Source organism: Mandrillus leucophaeus, unplaced genomic scaffold, assembly GCF_000951045.1.
Source record: "Mandrillus leucophaeus isolate KB7577 unplaced genomic scaffold, Mleu.le_1.0 Scaffold447, whole genome shotgun sequence".
NCBI classification, from domain to species: domain Eukaryota; kingdom Metazoa; phylum Chordata; class Mammalia; order Primates; family Cercopithecidae; genus Mandrillus; species Mandrillus leucophaeus.
The window spans coordinates 204,359-223,633 of NW_012104776.1; the positions used below are offsets into that span (position 1 = coordinate 204,359).

General features: G+C 43.5%; 1 protein-coding gene across 2 annotated transcripts in view; it reads right to left on the reverse strand.

Annotated features, from left to right (window-relative positions):
* Positions 1-1,831: 1,831 nt before the first annotated feature.
* The window catches only part of UNC5C (unc-5 homolog C (C. elegans)), a 398,784-nt gene continuing 381,340 nt past the window's right edge, over positions 1,832-19,275 (reverse strand). Inside the window, exons 14-16 of one of the 2 annotated variants that reach the window (XM_011994210.1) lie at positions 17,663-17,827; positions 9,451-9,629; positions 1,832-8,695 (exon numbers count right to left, since the gene is read on the reverse strand). In XM_011994210.1, coding sequence (XP_011849600.1) covers positions 8,530-8,695; positions 9,451-9,629; positions 17,663-17,827 — 510 coding nt within the window. In that variant the 3' untranslated portion in view covers positions 1,832-8,529. The remainder of the gene's footprint in view (positions 8,696-9,450; positions 9,630-17,662; positions 17,828-19,275) is intronic. The other variant, XM_011994209.1, reaches the window with a different exon arrangement.

The window sequence follows — 19,275 nt, forward strand, 5'->3', positions numbered from 1 at the left end:
TTTTTTTTTTTTTTATTGACAAAGCCTCACTCTGTCTTGCCCAGGCTGGAGTGCAGTGGCATGATCATAGCTCACTGCAGTCTCAATCTCCTGAGCTCAAGTGACTTTCCCATCTCAGCCTCCCAAGTAGCTGGGACTACAGTCATGCACCACCATGGCTGACTAATTTTATGTTTAGTAGAGACGAGGCCTCGCTCTGTTTCCTAGGCTGGTCCCAAACTCCAGGACTCAAGTGATCTCCCCATCTTAGCCTTCCAAAGTCCTGGGATTACAGGCGTGAGCCACTGTGCCCAACCAGTGCTGCTTTTTCTTCCTGCCATTAGTTTAGCAGGATCTACAATTAGCAACGATTAAAACCAGCTGAGATTTGCTATTGGTACATATTTCCCACCTTCTGTGCACCCCACTTCTGTGTGTCATGGGCTCAAGTTAAATTTTTCACAGAACTCACAGGCATACTGACAGTAAATCTCAGCTGAGGAAAAAAGGTTATTTTCTTGGCATTGGTCATTTTGTAAGTTGCAAGCTTGTTGTCTCTATCTGGTCACAGCAGCAAGGTACAGATGACCACGCTCTCAGAAGTTTTGTCTCTGCAAAGTGATTCCTAATTTCTACCTTAGGTTCTGATCTGAGCTTAGCTGTGGGAATCTCTGGGACTGCTGAAGGTTCTTTGCTTGGCATCCGTATGCTGGTACTGAGAGACGGGAACAGAGGGAGGCCAAGCTTCAGAACTCTCCAGGGACCTCCACTCAAAGACAGGGGCTTAGGTTGGGCCCTCAGTGAATAGTCTTTGAAAATGCATGCATGCCATCCTAGGTAAGGCCTTCTCAGCAGGAATCTCAGCTACCAAAGTTTCTAATCAGGGATTAGCGGTCTGGTAACAGGGCTGAACCTTTGCCACCATGGGTTTTCTATGTAAAGGACAGTTTTTGTTAGTGTTTTATTGTTTTCATTGTATTTCCATTCTTTTATATGGAATTTGAATTCTCTAGCTCAGCTGCAGCCCTTATTTCTCCCTTTGATTTTTACCCAGGTTCCAGTTTATGTATTTCCATTACTTCCTTAGCCTTGAAGAAACATTTGAATTCGTGATCCCAGCATCGATTGTTTTATGTCATTTTCTTCTAGTCCATGGCATGGACCAGTTTCTCAGTGCTGGGCAATGGCTTACACCCTTCTGCCACCGAGGCTGAGGGGAGGGGTGGGGGCAAGTGGCAGTCCATCTAAGGAAGTGTCTCCAGGTCATTCTCTCATAGAGGACAGGGCTGCCTTTGCTTCTAGTCCGCAACCTCACAGCTGCTTCCCACCTCACAGCTGGAGCCCTTAGCTTGCTCGCCCTAAGGCAGTGGCCAGCAGTCCTGTACCAAGCTGAGCTCCTCTGCTGGTAGTTGCTCACCTTTCATTTCCTACCTATTGGTATAGTTGTTTGCAAACTTCATTTAAAATCGGATCTCTGGGGGCAGGGCTTGACACTCTATGTAGAAGCTCCAGCCCCAGGGAATTCTGCAGAAGTTCTAGACATTGGTTCTCACCCTTAACTGCTCATTAGTACCACCCGGGAGTTTTTAACGCCCAAGACTCAGGCTACCCCTAGACCACTTCCATCAGAATCTCTGGAGGTGTGACCCTCGCATTAGTTCTTAAGGCCCCTCGGGTGATTCCAGTGTGGAGCTGATTTTTTAGTAGCAACATTCTAGAACCTCATCCTGTGCCTGCAGGAGGTTGTGATCACCATCCACGCAGGACCCAAAGCCTTTCTGTCCCACTGAAGAAACACGTGGCGACTCTGAACACGCAGGAGAACCTTCTTATGAAGTGAAGGAGGCAGCACTTTGTTGCTTATAAATATAATTTATTACCTGTTTAAAAATTCTTTCTTACATTTTGTACATGTTGGCTGACAGAATAAATGCAGGCAATTTACAAACGAAGGGGACTGCAGCAGAAATCGGGATTGGCAGCCAGGGAGAGAAAAGAGGCACACCCGGAGCTGGTATCCCTCACCTCCACCACTCAGCAAGGCGCCGGACAGATGTCCGGAGGGCACTCTGCCTCCGCTGGGGATTTTTTAGAAAAGGAATTGCATAGAAGATACAGCAAGAGGGAACTCCACAACAACAAAAGTGTTCCATATCAGAAAAGCCAAGGTTATCATGTTTTGTTTAAAAAAGAAAAACGACAAAGCACAAAACCTCAATCCGACCTTTCTGCAGTTGAACTGTTCCAAAGGGGACAGCAGGTGGATGACACTGCCTCTTCCACATGACTGCTGGGGATTTTCTCTGACAAACATTGGTGTCTTCTTTACAAAGCGCAAAGAGGAAGGTCACCAACTTGCTTCAGCTCAACATTAAACTCAACACATATAACACCGTGACATCACACACACACAGTGATGTTCCCTGAAACTGGGCTCAATGCATTATGTCTGGAGGGCGAGGGCTGCACTACCAGTAGCAGGTCTAGGAAAGCATGAAGAAGAGAATGCAAATCACTTGTTCCCACGTGTTCTGACTGCTGTACTTTTTTTTGTCCATGGCCTGGAGGAGTAGACACCTTGAGTTTTTACCCCTACATGTACAGATGCCATTCATTACTTTCAGAATAGAAAAGAAGGCAAAGGTATTTTACACCAGCTATAGATTTCTTGCTCTTATATGTCACTCTAAACAGGTTTCACACTGAGAACCTATACAGCTCAGGTCCCGATTCTCTGATGCTGCCTTCATGTGCTCAGGATCAGAGGCCAAAAGAGAGCCCATCCATCCTTAGGCTGTTGATCAGCAAAACCTGCCTACAGTTCATCTTCTAAACACCAGTACTGAGGGTTATTCCACCCCGGGTCAGCGCCATCAGCTTCTACAGCTGGTCTCATAGTACTTAGTCCAGTAGGCCTTTGGAACTTAAAAATGACACACGACTTAGGCATATTTGTAGGAGACCCTTAAATTATGATTTGCAATTTATATTTTTGTTGAAGGACAGATCTGAAATGGTATGTTAAAAGGCTAGTATTCAGTAGCAAACACTATGGTAGGTGGGCAGCTGACGATATCTCAGGGCAGCTTCCTTGTTTCTACTTAGAAGCTAGTTGGGCCACAACTGTCACGATATTCTGCAGAGATTCCCAACCTGTGATTCCAGAAGATCACTGGACAGGTCCCTTCAGTAGGCAAGCGTCTGAGTAGACAGCAGGCTCATGAAGAGCTGCTAATAATTGCTGGGCTTGGTGTGCCAGTACACTTGCAGAGTACCAGTTGGTTTGTCCTGCTGATGCCCCCTAACCATGCTAAATAGGTCTGAGGCACACATTACATTTGTTGAATGAGCCCGTTAATATCCTACCACAGATCAATACAATGAGGTGACAGGAAAACCTAGGAACCATGAACTCTTATGAAGACAGGCTGTTAAAGTAGCATTTATGAAAATGGTGTAAGCACAAGGCTGATAAAACTAAAGGATCTAAGCTCATTGCTAGACTTAGTCTTCAGAGAAAACCCACCCAGTGCTACACAAAGTCATCTCCCCACCTTTTGAAAATAATAGGTTTTTCACACTAGAATTCTGGAAATATTAATGACTTCATTTGGCTTCCTTGGCCTGTATGGATATGGGTTTACATAACATTGGTTACAATATATTTATTCCCCCTTATGCCTTATTCCATTAAAAAGAAATAATTAGAGATGCAAAGGAAATCTTCCAAAGTGATCATTACTGCCAGAGATTATACAAATAGATCTCTTAGGGTAGAGAAACATTACTTCATTGCACAGAGGCAAAGTTCTAAAGATTTCAGTCAACATTAGCTCAGCAAGATTAAAGAATATATAAAAATAATACAAAAAGAAAAATAAAAACCAAAGAATAATAGTTGCTCCTATGAGGCACTCGAAAGATAAAAAAAGTTTTGCTAACTTGAGATAATAAAATATTTTCCTTATTAGATCTATAAAATCTAATGCTCATCAACCATTATCTTGAGCAATGATGTTCTGCTTCACAAAAGCTCCTCCATTCTCAAAGAAGATGGATGAAGCCCCATTTCATTTCAGCTGTGTTTCCATGGGCCCCCTCCCGTTTATTAGCCTTGGGCTTGCACTGAGTTCTCCACATGAAACTGATGACTTGTCCAGAACAACTGCCAAGCAAAAGCTAAGACTCATTCAACTTGAAGGCTTGAAAACCCAACAAGTAAACCTTTTCTACCTTCTTTACGCTCTCTTGCAGGTCCTTATATAGGTTTATATTTTCCTGGCCCCATAGGGGCAGACCTTATAGAGGCAGAGACCTATGAATTCTGGGGAGATGGTGATCACCTTATTAACTCCATTCTGCATCCGTGGATTACAGAGGAGTAAGCAGACCAAGAGCACAGCTGCTGTGATGCTGACAGAGACACACAGAAGGACACATGAGACAAGAGCCTTGTTGCTCTTCTCCAGGAGAAGTGAAAAGTCTTGATTCCACCCTCAAAACATTGACTTTTAGGATATCTTACTTGTAGGAAAAAAATACCTTAAAAAAAATCACTGGTCGCACAATTTCAGAGTGTCCTGAACTCAGTCCCCAAGATTTTTTTCTCCTAAAAATTGCTCTACTTTTTGATAGTTGAGAGATTTAAATCTCTAAAATAGTATATATGAAAATGGCTGATGATGCAGTTTGATATTGAACACCTCACCCAAAAAGTTGTCCGGTTTTTGAAGAGCCTAACTTGGTCACAGCAGGATGGGGGTTTTCTGCACAGCACAACTGACGACTGTTCATTTGGAAGATGCCGTTTGTGAAACAGCTGTTAGCTGTGAGTACCTTGGTGTTACACAGGTATGTCATCAGCATGCCAGCTGTCAATTCTGAATCCAACTTTTCTATTCCTTCCAGTTACATTAAGGAAACTTGAATGAGTGTGATAAGAAGAAAATAAAAACAGGATGGAACCTCTGCCTTTGGATTCTCAAATTCAGGAGAAAAGAAACTGCTTTCTTCCCTTTGATTAACAACCCCAATTTTCTCTTTCCCAGACATAGTATTCCATTTGCATATATAAGACTTATTTCTTTCTAAGCAGATACTTCTTACATTTCCAAAGATAAACATTAAGGAGATTTAAAGTATACAAATCCCAATGAAAACCATAAATGATAACAATGACAACTCTGCAAAGACTGTTTTATATAGATTTTACATAGTTCTGTTACAAGAAGCAACTTAAGATGTGTTGTGTATGAATGAGTTGACGTACTAGGCTCACAATGACCTAATTTTGAGATGGGTGATGCAAATGAAAAACAAGTGAGAATAAGAAAATTGTAAATTTGAAGTGAAAATGTTCCCACATCTGTTTGTGATAAAGGTCCTTGAACTCTACAGCTTTTCATTCCCTTTGTCAAACACATTCTAGTGAATATTAAACTCAGGTTAGATTGTGTTGCACACCACTAGATGGCAGCATGCACAAATGATAGTTTTTTCTATCCAAATGAAGCCAGCCAAACTTGCCTCTCCAGCGGTGTAGAAAGAAGCAGGACCTATCAGAATAGTTGATGAAGTGGCTTCCTATGAAATGACTGTTATAGCTGGACCTTCTAAGTTTGAAAGCAATCTAACAGCTATTACTTTACTCCATAGGAGAAGGAAATCAGAATTTGTAGTGAAAATTATTTGGTATAAATAGTGTATGCGTGGAAGTTGTCATTCACTTGATAGGAAACATTAAGAATTCTATGACTGGCAGATGAGTACCACACACAAGAAATCAGTCGCTTTTCCTTTGTCTGGTGGTGGGAGGTTGAACCAAAAAACAAGCATCTGAGGTGAACCCCAAGGGTTCTCAATGACTTTAAGTAAAACAGTTCCTGTTTGTGTTCAGTATTTCTGTGTTGTTGGTGACTTTTTAGTCAAAGATTTTAGTAACAGTTATGGAATTGAGTCATCTTCATAGCTACATAGCTGCTCCCCTCTCATTTTCACTAGGCATAGAAGTTTCAGCATTCAGTTCAGGTAATTCTAGTTCTTGAGTTCCCTAGATGATTCCACAACCCCGGTATTGATGAGTAATCTTGAGAAGTTTATTTCAAAATGTAGGAATGGACAACAGCTCTCTTTCCTCCTCCTCCTTTTAAAAAATGTATGTGTATAACTGTGGGTATATATATTTGATTTTTAATTTAGAATACAGTTTTACTCATTGCTACAAACATTATCCACTGAACTTGTTTACTAGTGCAATCTCTCCCTTCCCCAGTCAGTGTACAAATATTTTAAATATGGAAATCCTAATGCGGGGGTGGGCTGAGAGAGGTTTTATAGAATATATGTCCAAAACAGAAGATAAGGAATAAAAAGCATGAAAGAAGAGGCTCCATAGCAAGGTATCAGCAGTTCCTCAGGGATGAGGATGGCAGAGGCATCAATATCAAGATGCTACCAAAATAGGAGCAGAAACATGGAAAGATGGAAGAACATGTATAATTCAAATCTGTTCAGCAACTTGTGTGCCTCCAGCCTAAAAGTAAACCACAGTCATGTTCTAAAGGTTCTGATTCATACACATGTCTGCTTGTTCAGTTTTGGTTTTGCTACTGGGCTTTGATTCTTTAATCCCCACCTGCTGAATGAATTGAGTCCTTGTGTTAAAGAGCTTGTGATGGTCCCAAGGAAACATAATAGTTAGTTTCCACAAAGTAGTGTGTTGACTAACATTTTGCAGGACAACAGTTTTTAAAGAGCTAACTAGACAGCCTTTATAAATGCTACTGAATATTATGACAGCAAAGATTCAGGGTGGGGTTGGGTGGGGTTTGGGGGTGTAGAAAAAGTGCACCAAGTTCCTACTGCCAGATAAACTTGTAGGAGTGGTCTAGATATCAAGATGCCAAGACAATAGTAAAACAGAATTTGCAACCAGTCAGGAAGGCTGGGGGCAGGGGGGTCCCAAGAGAGGCTAAGAAAATGGTAATAAAGGGATGTCATCTCTCAGTGAACAGCATAATGCAATGATGCAGAGTGACTCAAGCCAAACAAACATAATGCAGGTTAGAATAATCATCTTCCACGTCAGAACTATTTGAAAGGCATAACATAGCCTGGGCAGAAGACCAGCTGATTATTTTGAATGATCTAGGTCAGAGTCCATTGTGGTCTTCAGACAGATGAGTGAGACTGGAGGCATCATGGTGGAAGTTGAGCATTTCAGAATGTGGAGATGATCTAATCCCACCCCTTCACTTTCTAGTGAGGACACTGAGGTCCAGTGTGGTTAAATGACTTTCAAGGTGGCGCAACGAGACAGTGACAGACTCACATGAGAACTGGTTTCCTGATCTCCAGTTCAGAGTCCATTCCTCCAACCACACTGCCTCTAAAGTAGAGCACCATAGGGAGTCGACGTGGGGCCACACAATGGCAATAGTAAGAGAAGTTCATAGAGAACACATCTCATCATAAGACTCAGAGGAGAAAGACCCTGCCTGAGCAAGCTGAAGGAACAGACTGACAAAGCCAGTGAGCATTTATCACCTTTCTGGGGCGGAATGAGGGAAAGAAAGGTAAAAGGTCAAGGAAGCTATGCATGTTGAATTAAACTGATGACCACACCCACCTTGATAGGTGAAAAGGTGGGGCAGGTCTAGTCAATACCCAAATACTAACAGTACCACTAACAAAAATAGAATTTAAAAAAAAATCCTTTTACTAGAATACCTGTAAATACTCATCAATAATAATAATAATACCTTTTTTTAAAAAAAAACACTTCGTATTGCATATTACAAACACACGTTGTGAAAAAATGCTTGTTTGTGGGGTTAAACATGAACCACTGTCTTCCCTGCAATGCTACAGTTTTATTCCCAAAGGGCACCAGAAGGTCCCTCCAAGGAATAGGAGTCTTAGTTATTTCTTTTTTACACTTAGATTCTCCACTTCCCTGATACAAACAATAACACTGGTTCTACAAGTTCTAGAAACAGAACACTGATGGGAGGATTATCTGAGACACTTGATGCACACGATTTGTAGCAAAAGTCTGATCTCTCTGTAAATTACTAATCTGAAATAGACACAACAAACCGTCCACAGCTTCAACTTCAAATGATTTGAACAAAAATAGAACGAGCCATGGACAGTGTCTGCATCCCTGTCCAATTTGATGTAAACAACATTTGTAGAAATTGGGTTTGTTAAGAAAGTTTATCCATATATCTGGATAGCAATAAAAAGCGTTTCCTAGGAAACTGTAAGATCCTGTACCACACAGCATACAGCCCAACTAAGAGGAAAATTAGGTTGATAGCTAAATTCAAGGTACAAATTTACACAATTTTTCTTAACTCCCGTGATGATGTCCGAGTAAAGTGGGCATGTACATTGGCAGTTGTATCTGTTTTCCTTCTGGCTCCTGCTGCAGTCTTGCCTGTGAAGCGCATTGGTCTCGTCTGGATTTCCTCCTCCGCTGTGATTCCCCTGGACGGCCACAGACTCCCTGTGCATTTTCGTCCTTCATTTCTCCTTCCAGGATGGTGGTTAATACTGCCCTTCTGCTGCTAAGGACACCACTGTTTCATGTCTTCCCATTTCTTCCAAGACAGCTGCCAGCATGCTCAGGTTTCCATCTGGGAAGTTCTGTGCTTCCCAAAGATCCAGGATTACGCCAGTTGGGCTGGATTTGGTGGCAAAGTAATTCAAGTACCTGTAATTGGGAAAGAGAAAATGTGCTCGACGGTGTGACTTACATATCTATTTTTCCTCAGCTAAACTTTTGCGTCTCTCTACTTGTCTTTAAGTATCCTGGTCCCATTGTGGTTGACAGTGAGCCATGCTAAATAACTAGCCCATGCTTAATTAGATCAGCCCCAGACGGGAGACGTGATGTTGAACTTTGTGAACCTCAGCTCTGAGTAAGATAATTTAAGAGACGAGATGTCTATGGGTCATATTCTAAATAGGAAATCAAGAGACTTATGTTTTCTTTCTAGTCCAGACGTGGATACTCTTTGACAGGTCATGTCACATGTTTTGTTTGGTAGTGACGGTGACATTCCACAAAGTAGAGGCTCCAGAAGTCTCTTTATAACTTAATCTCGAGGCGGTGTTAGCTTGCTAATTATTCATCAAACATTAGGTCCCGCTCAACTGCAGGGGAGGAGCAATAATTACGGTAGTGAATGGTTGTATGATTTGGGGAATTTAGCCCACCAGCTTTGCAAAGTGGATCATGAAACTTGATACTTACCAATGCCAAATAAGCTCAGAATGTCTCTTAGCACTCTTTGCAAGCCTGCAGTGCAAGGTACAAGGATGGAGCTTAATGCATATTTGCAAAATGAAAAACTAAATAGATGTGTGGATGGGGAAAAAAAATGAATGCTACCCTATGTCTAATAGTTATTGGTCCTGGAGAGCACTAACAGAAAGAAGCTAGCCTTGGGGCCTGACCACACCCACCTGTCCAGGTTCAGCTTATGGGCCAGCATCCTCCAGTCATGGCCTCTCGTCTGGGGGGCATCCAGGCTGCTACAGAGCTTCTGCCGGATAGGGAGAGGGATGCTGAAAGCACTGGGCCCCGTGACCGTGGTGATGGTGTTTGCAGGATCCAGCAGCGGCAAATCGATGCCAGTGGGTTCCTGTAGTTCAGGGACAGAAACAACACAGCATTATTTCTGAAGACAAAAGCAATCTCTATTGAACCAATCAACATAATGCCTTGCTTTGAGCGATAAGAAAAGAATGAGTGCTGTTATTCTTCTTCAGAAGAATGGCTTCTTCTTAGCCTGAAAGTTGTGCCTCACTAGATGTAACCTGGCTCCGAGAAAGAGGTACATATATTTTGAGCTAACTTTGCATAGCCGCAGATTTATGGCTGTTTGGTGAGGACTGGGCTGGATGGAAAGTTCTGGTGTGATTCGATAACAGCTTTACTAATGGGATTCTCCAGGCTGAGAGAGAAGAGAGGGAATATCAGAGCTTCTAAAGGTTTAAATTTCAGGAGAGGAAAATGTTCAAAAGGGCAGTGCTTTGGGAATGAATAGATCTGAGATTCAAGGCTTCTGGAAACAGCCTGACCTTGAGGGGAATGTCCTGGGCAAATGCCCCAGTAGTTCTCCCTCTAAACTCCACAGAAGATTTCTCAGTTCTGCTTTTGTTGAATGAAATGGGACACAGCTCTCCTCTAAATGATATCAACTTAAGGCTAATTTTTTAAAAAAGAAAATGGTAAACACACTATATTATTGCCTTAAGGCAAGTCGTTAATGGCGTCCTCCAATTGCTGTATATCCTTATTTTTTAAAAATCTAATTTTAGTAGAGAAAACCATAAATTGGCTTTTAAGATAGTCTCAGCTCATAAAACAGCACAAATGCAAAATCTGAATTTCATCTGCCGGAGAAATTCTAATCATTTTCTGATCACTTCTGCTGGTTGGAAAAGCAAAAGCAAATGTTGCCTGGGAACTATTAAAGCAATAAAAGAAAATCTACTTAATCTACTATAAATGCCATCTCTCTCTCTTTTTAAAGCAGGTAACTTGTTGGTGTGCCTTACTAGTTGCCGGAGGATGAACCGGCCACACCCAGTTTCAGCCATCATGAAGTGTTTGGTTCCTGCTGAGCACTCAGCTCAGGGGCTCAACACCACCATCACCCAGAGCCCCCCAAATGCTGCCCTGCACTGCTTCAGTGGCCTCCCCAGCCGTGAATGCGCTGGCACTGCAGGCGGTGGGGTTGCAATTGCCTGTGTGCCAGTGTTGACTAGCAGTGTGTTCCACGTTCTGGGATCAGCAGCAAGTACTCACTTCTAGGCTTATGCAATCCCATGGAACAGGGTCAATCCAGGGGTGTGGAGGGCATTTGAATTCTTTTGCCATGGTATACACAGTGGTGTTGGCTATGATCATGATATTTGTCCTCAAAACCCAAAGCTTGGCAAACTGAGGCTCCAAGCATTCCACTGGCTCTTTTGTGTTAGCTCCAGCACATACCAGGGTTTAAAAGACTGTGGCATGAACAGATGGGAGTCGGAGGCACTGAATGAGGATCTTGACCCACAGCTCTTTCCCCCATCAGGCACAGGGTTCTTTCCAAGGCAATGAGGAAAGAGGGCTCCTGACCTCTAGGGGAATGGGGCTTAAAGAAAGGTGACCATAAGTGATCTGAGGGCATGTGTCATGTTTATCAGTGGATTTATGTTCGGGACATCTGGACTAAATGCACCAAAGCCTTTATTAGGCATAGAATGATGTTTAGATGGAGTGGAGTGTGGAAGTGAAGATGATACGGACAGGAGACAGGGAAGTATTAAGTAGAAGACAGCGGTTCCCAGCAAAGGCCCCACCCTCAAGCCTGAAGACCTGAAGCCCTAAATGAGGACAGGCATTTCTGTTTTCATGCCCAAAACATTGCCTTTTGGCCCACCATGCCCCCTATCCTGCCCCCATATAAACCCCAAACCCCAAGCTCCAGATGAGACCCGCAAGTAAGGAGATGAGGAGGCACACAGACCAGCAGGGCAGCGATAGTGGAACGACATGGCAGAGAAAGAGAGAAGAGGGATGTCTGGATGCTAAGGGGAGTTCAGCGGGGGCAGTGGGAGAAGAGTCTGGCTGCTGGGTGGCCTGACTCAAGGGGAAGATCACTTTCCTACTCCGTCTCCCCTCCTGGCTCCCCACCCATCCTGCTGAGAACCACCTCCACCACTCAGTAAAACCTTGCACTCATCTTTCAAGCCCACATGTGATCCAATTCTTTCAGGACACTGGGCAAGAGCTCAGGATGCAGAAGGCTGTCACACTGGCCCCCTGCCCTTGCAATAATGCAGAGGGCCCATTGAGCTGATTAACACACAAGCCATCTGCAGATGGCAAAGCTAAAGGAGCACAGCGTAACACATGCCCACTTGGGCTTCAGAAGTCGCAGATACCCACCCTTAGATGCTGCTGTGGGGCCAGAGCCCAAAAGTGCTCGCCCCGGTTCCTGCTCCTGCCCGTCTGTGTGCTCACCCTCCTGTAAGGGGTTTGCGCTGTGCGGCGACCAAACAGGTGTGCCACAACCCTGTCGTATATTCTGTAAGAGCAATCAGGGAACTCTCTGGTTTCAAAGAAAAATCACATGCTACTTCCACAGTTTAGTGTCATCGCCCACATCGTGGTCCTGCTTGCTGCTTTTCTGGATAATGACAATAGGGCCTAAAAGGAGACCTGCCATATTCCTTAATACACCAGCACCTTGATCATCCCTGGGTGGCAGTGGAAGGTTAAAGTCTGCACAAGGGAGGGCCTTGTTTTGTAGTGCTGTCTTGTGTCCCCAGAGAGCCTTTGTACTGTTGGCCTTAGTACCTCCCCGCTGCTTACCTGTGATCCATCCCATACTTCTGCCCAACTAACCTTCCTAAAGTGCCGCACTGTTGAACAGCAATATTTCTCTTTCTCTCCCTCTTATTCTGTCATTAAGAAGTGTTAAATGCCCCTCCTACCACATGAAGTCCAACTCTTAATCAAGCAGTGAAATGTGTGTGTGTGTGTGTGTGTGTGTATATATATATATATATTTAGAGACAGGGTCTTCATGTGGTAGGAGGGGCATTTAACACTTCTTTGTCACCCAGGCTGGAGTGCCGTGGTGTGATCATAGCTCACTGCAGCCTTGAATTCTTGGGTTCAAGCGATCCTCCCACCTCAGTCTCCCAAATAGCTGAGACTATCGGTATGCACCATCACACTGGGCTAATTTGCATTTTTTTAAGAGATGGGGTCTCACTGTGTTTTCCAGGCTGGTCTCAAACTCCTGGGCTCAAGTGATCCTCCTAGCTCAGCCTTCCAAAGTCCTGGGATTACAGGTGTGTGAGACACCACACCTGGCCCAGTGAGGGATCTTTGTATGACTTTCCTGGTTGGCTGGTATGAGGCTGCAAGGTGACCATGTGAAGTGCAGAGTGCAGCCGGACACGGAGTAGGGCTGTCCACTTGTGCTTCCACTACTTCATTATCTGATCTCAGGTTGCCCCGTCCTTGCCATGACTTGACCTGACTCATACGCTCTTTAGAGTCTGAGCACCACTCATTATTTCTCCTGCCATTTCTAAGCATGAACCTCTAACAGTTATCCTGCCCTTTCTTTGATCTCTGTCCGGCAAAGTCCTCAAAGCCTGGTTCAAAAGTCCTGTGTCCTGGGGCTCCCGGGGCAAGTCTACCCTAGGCGTCAGGCCTGGAGGTCTCCTTGGCACCTCCCAGCTCCTCTGTGCTCCTCACAGTCTGCTCTGTGCACACTGGCTGTATCTGTAGGTTACTGCCTTTTATTTCTCACATTTCTTATTGGTGAGAGTATGTCACCCTCAGACCTCTATGATAACACTGTGCCCCACACACAGAGGCTACTCAATTAATGTTTGTTGAAATGAGAGAAAATATTTGTCCTTAGTACAGAAAGAAGATGAAGCCAGCGCCTGATAGGAGCCCACCCATAGAGCTGCCTTCCAACTAAATGTGGAAGTTAAATCCTGAAATGAGAGGCCAGTTGAAGATAGGCATGGATCTTGGGAGGGCCTGCTCACATATTCATGTTGTCCCCATTTTCTTGTGGATAAAGAACTATCAGCATTTCATGTGGGCACTAAAGTCCTGAGCTGTCTATCCCTGGCTACTCAGCCTATTTATTTCTGTGTAGATGAAACAAGCTCAATAGGGCATCATTTCTTTGTCTCTCTTATCAAATGGCTGACAACAGCCTTGAAGGTAAAAGTAAAACACATTTATACATTTACATTTCATCTAGTAATTTTAGTTGCTATTAGTTCTTCCTTTACTTCTAGGTAAAAGTAGAGTTCATGGTCACAGAATGCTTATCTCAATAATCATTTATAATATCGGTACCATCAGTCTTTGATGTTATGATTTCCTTATGTAAACATATGATTTTTCAACATTAGTCAAACCGCTGCTATGGGTGATGATACACATATTCAGGACTCCACAGTCCTGAAACAACTTTTTGTTTTGACATTTGGACTTTTCCTAAAGTCACTTAGAAAAACTAGATTTTCCCAATGGTCATTTTGAGCAGGTTATGGAAAGCAGAAGATGTAAACAGATGAAATGGCTATAGCAGAGTGATATTACTTTGTACATTTATTTTAAATATTTATTTGTGTATACAAAAGTGCTATGCATCACGACTTGAGGTTATAAGATCTAGCAAATATAAAAATTATAATTGCTTTTATTACCTATAAATCTATTATTAAAGTAGATGAGGACGAGCACGGTTGCTCACACCTATAAACCCAGCACTTTGGGAGGCCGAGGTGGGTGGATGACCTGAGGTCAGGAATTTGAGACCAGCCTGGCCAACATGGTGAAACCCTGTCTCTACTATCAACACAAAAATGAGCCGGGTGTGGTGGCACACGCCTGTAATCCCAGCTACTCGGGAGACTGAGGCAGGAGAATTGCTTGAACCCAGGAGGCGGAGGTTGCAGTGAGCCGAGATCATGCCACTGCACTCCAGTCTGGGCCACAGAGCAAGACTCCATCTCAAAAATAAATAAATAAATAAAAGTAGATGACTAATACTGCCTCCTAAAACTGCACCTTTTTTCAGGGTTCAGAGCCTTCGACTAAAGCAATGTTGTGATAAACTAACTTGGGGATACATGCTACCTTCTTTTCTCTGGGAGCTAATTTTTGTTTATTTATATTTAGTTTTCATTTATTTATTTATATAGGATCTGAGTTTTATTTTTGTGCTTATTTTGATAGAAAGAAAATCTGAAACCTCAATTGATGACAGACCCCACAGATTGAAGAAGCAAAGTTGACTCAAAAGCCCTGTTATTCTTATGGCATTAATGGCACCAGTGAAAATGGTGAACATAGATTAAGCACGTGCTCTGGGCCAAGTTCTGTTTAGAACACTTACTAACATTCTCCCATTTAATTCCCACACAGGCCCAAGATAATATTCTATACCAATTTACACATGGGGAAACTGAGGCAAGAAAGGATTAAGTCATTGGCCCTATCTCCATGGAACTGTCATGGGAATTTCCCATGATGGATGTCTGCCTGTAACTGAAACAAAACAGATGTGAAAAAAACTATAAATTTATCTGTCCTCTATACCACGTTTTCTTTTGGAGATAATGAGTAGCTTCCTGGTTACTCTCTCTGCACTTTTCTATGAAACAAACAAAAAAAAGAAAAAAAAATCTTTTATCATCTTTTACATTTGGACATTCGTTTGTGCCAATACAGTTAGTCTTCCAGACATTTTCCTTCTTAAACTTCATCTCTGTGAAATTAAAGCCTTTGTCTCTAGTTAAGGAATCCCTGGCTAAATCACCCAAAGACAACTGGCTGGCCCTTGAAGTAATCAGAGTAGATGTCACGCACAGCCTGGTCTCTTGGGTGGGCAACAGGTCCTCTGTCTTGACAGGACAGGCCAAGGGCTGTGTGGCTATATAAATGACAGCTGGTGAGTGCGTTGGGTGGTGGGTAGCTGGAGGGAGGGGCAGCATATTTCTGGCAAGTCAGCTCATTCCTGAGAGATGGGACATTGGAATGGGAACCCCAGCCTCACTGCCATCTTGCCCTGTGACCCTAGGAAGGAGCCCTGTTCAGAAGAAAGAAACCACAAATGGAGCCTTTTCTCTACTTGTTTATGGTTTGTCAATCATCTTGTACCCTTTCTTGGAGGTTTTGATGAGGATCTGGGTCGCAGAACTCTCCACAGTCCATTGTTCTTCAGTGCAGAGGCTTCCTCTCCAATGTCAGTACCCCCATCCACACTCCCTCCTCTGCGCACCCAGCATCCGCATTCAAATGCTAAGCACAACAGTGGGATTCAGTGACCCAGAAGGAAAAGCCAGCCACAGAGTGCCCCTTAATCCCCAAAGTCATCTTGACTCCGCTCACTTCTTCCCCGCCCTCAGTTAAATATGCTTGTCTGTCACACATGGGCAAATGCCTCCGACATGACTGAAGGCTGGTCTCTTTGAGCAGACTGAGGCCACGTTGCAAAAGAAGTAATCTTTCTTCTATGTTGCCACAAGAAAGCAAGCCCTTAAATTGTGATCACACTATGCAAAACTGTCCTTTTTCTGAAGGGAGGTGGCAGCCCTGGCAGGGGAGAGCACAGAGCAACTCTCTTTCATTTGTGGCCGCATCTGATCCACCTTTTTAACACACAGCCAATGTTCATGCGGAACAGAAAGCAAGCATCAAAGGACCAGACCTCCTCACCCCCCTCCAAAATTCCGCAGCCTTTGTTGTCACTGGAGCTGAGTGGTTATTGAACTTTGCAGACCTGCTGGGCCTGGAAAGTGAAAACACCCTCCCGAGCCAGCAGGGGTGGTTCTGTGTGCCTGGGAGATAGGGCTGCGCATCTGAAGGCCTGGCGGTTGCCATGGCACCCTGACACCGAGATCATTCCTTATGAATGTCACCGGGGGCTGTGACTAAAGTTGTTTATGAGTCAAAAGTCTCATGAAACTACAGGAGGAAATGATGACCGCACCTCGGCAGGTTGTGGGAAAGAAGGATGGAGTGTCGTGAAAGCTGACACGCTGTTCTCCCCTCTCGGTTTGCTAAGGAAGATGATCTTTAAATACATGTGGAGCAAGACACGCTGAACATGCTGATATTTCATTCGTCACTGTGCATGACACAATGAGGGAGAGGTAGTATTTTAAATCATATACTGGCCCGCTGTCGTTTTCACATATGACAATCTTGTGCTTTGTGGCTTAGCACGCAGCACGGGGCTTGAGCTCCATGAGGCCCCAAAGAGGCTGCCTTCTGCCCATTTGGCTTCTTCTCTTCCCTTTGTTCCTCCCGTGTGAAGGGTTATCACTTTTCAAGGCTTTGGATCCAAAGTAACAGATAAGGAAGGTCGTGGGCACTTCCTCTTTCCTTAAGAAGAAGTTTTAAATAGCAGTGATCACTATTATTTCTGTAATATGGACAGAGGGAAATGGCTAGCCTAAGTGTGTGAAGATCACAGCAAAGGAAGGCAAAGCTGATGGTCATGGCCGGGGGGCGGGGGAAATATGGAGATTCTACTTCTATTTCTGGCATATTTCCCCCACCCTGGAGGAAAGTGTATCTCTTTTTTATTTAGAGAATGATATATGAGAAAGGAGATCAATAGATTTCCCCTTTCTTCCTTTGAATGGAGAAAAAAAGAGACAAGAAGAAAAAGGGAGCAGAGAAGCCCCTCTCCCTTCTTCCACTCCACCCAGCAGCACGTGATTAGGGGAAAGGGAGGAGAGTTGCTGAGAAAGTAGCAGAAAGGGAGGAGAGACAGATGGAGGATGGGGGACATGGCACACTAAGGGATGCAAGGGGAGAAGTTACTCCATGTGCACGCTCCTTAAATTAAACCTTTACTTGAAATTCAGATCTGTTTTTAAAAGTTAGAACATAATTCTTAAAATTCATGTTATAAAAATTAAGACTTGTTTTTCAAAAAGAATCCCTTAATACATATTTTTTCTGCAGCTAGCTTCCCTTGCTCATTACAAATATTATTCTATTAACAAATAGGATCTATAGAATGCTTTTGAGGACTTCTATATGGCCTATATTGAGATACCCTTTTAGCCCACACTCTCTCTCCTCCTGAGGGTCGCCCCCTCTCCTGATTTCAGACAGACAGGATCTGCTTACCTCTGACACGGTGCAGTTGAGCTGGAAGATCTGCCCTTCTCCTTCCACCTGCCGCACACAGAGTTTGCAAACCAGCTCCACTGTGTTCAGGCTAAATCTTTCCAGGGTGAAGGTGCAGTGCAGGTTTCTTTGAGACCCACTCCAGACATGGTAAAAAGGAATTTCCTAAAGGATATAAAAGTGTTAACCACAATTGAAGGACTAATACCAAAAATAACTCTCAGATGGTCTGCTGCTAGGTACTCTCAGTATCACACCTGTGGCCTCATTTAATCCTCACAACAGCCCCATGTTTAAGTACATCCTGGCCCCTCATCACATGAAAAACTTGAGGCCCGGAGAGGTTCAATAACTTACCCTGAATCACACAGCAAGTAAGTAGCAGGGTTGAGATTTGAACCTAAGGAGTCAGCCTCCAGAATCCATGTACCTAACCAGTCTGTCACATGTCTCTAATTTGCAACAAGAGCCATTGTAAATGATAAAAAAAAAAAAAAAAAGAGTTTATACAATTCCCAAAATAAAACTTGCACACACCAGTCATTGCTCATTAAAAGAATCCCTGTTGTGACGTTCTGGAGAAAAGCAAAGAAAGTCTAAAGGATCTGCACTGATGCTGCCCCCTTTCATGCTTACATCCTTCTCTGCCCAGGACAGGGGAAGCCAAAACCCACTACAGTTGGAAACTTCAGACTCAATTAACTGCCACAGAAGAGTTCTTGGCACCAAGCATAGAACAGGCTTTAATTTTCTAAAAGTCTAGACCACCTTACGGAGCCTATCCTAGAATCTGTTTTCAATAAAGGAAAGAAAAGGTTGCCACATAAAAAATGGGAGAGCATGGCGTTAAAAAGCGGTGGCTTCGCCGCCAAATCCAGTACAAATGAGAACTCCTTATTTCGTTTACTTGATAACCTGGGGCAAGTTACTTAATCTTTCCACTGCTCAGTTTTCCTATCTGCAAAAGAGTAAACAAAGAGTTTCTCATTCATAGGTCTGCTGGGGTTAAATGAGATAAACCAATGAAGAGAGTGTCCAGCAGATGGGAAGCATTCAGCCAGGCTTAGCTTTAACTAATATCATATATCATATTATTATTATCATTGAAATAGTATTTTCTTATAATTGTATAAAGGAAATTACTTCTAAAACGGGGAGATTTGTAGAATTTTATGGCAATTGCAACACAGAGGAAAGAAGAAAGCAAAGGAAGAGGTGTACTGAGTAAGTCAGAAGCCTTCTGTCTCCATCAAGGACTGAGCTGTGCATAGAGAGTCTGGTGTGCAACCTCCATCAAAGCTCACAATTGTTAACAAACCAGTAGGCTTGTTTCCCATCATTCATGTGCAGAAACTTGACCAACGAGAGTGAGAATGGAGCCAGAATGTCTTCCCTTCAGTCTTCCAGTATGTTCATTGACTTACATCAGGAAATAGCTACCAGTTCAGCGGCAATGCTGGGGTTTGGGTTGAATTTGCATAAATATATTAACATGGATTCACAGCTCTCTAAATATGTCTGCCGCTCCTAGGACTGTATATGAGGCTTGCAATCCCATCAAAGAGATTTTCTCAGAGCACAGGCTGACGGATGGAGGAGGGGAAAATTCCTTG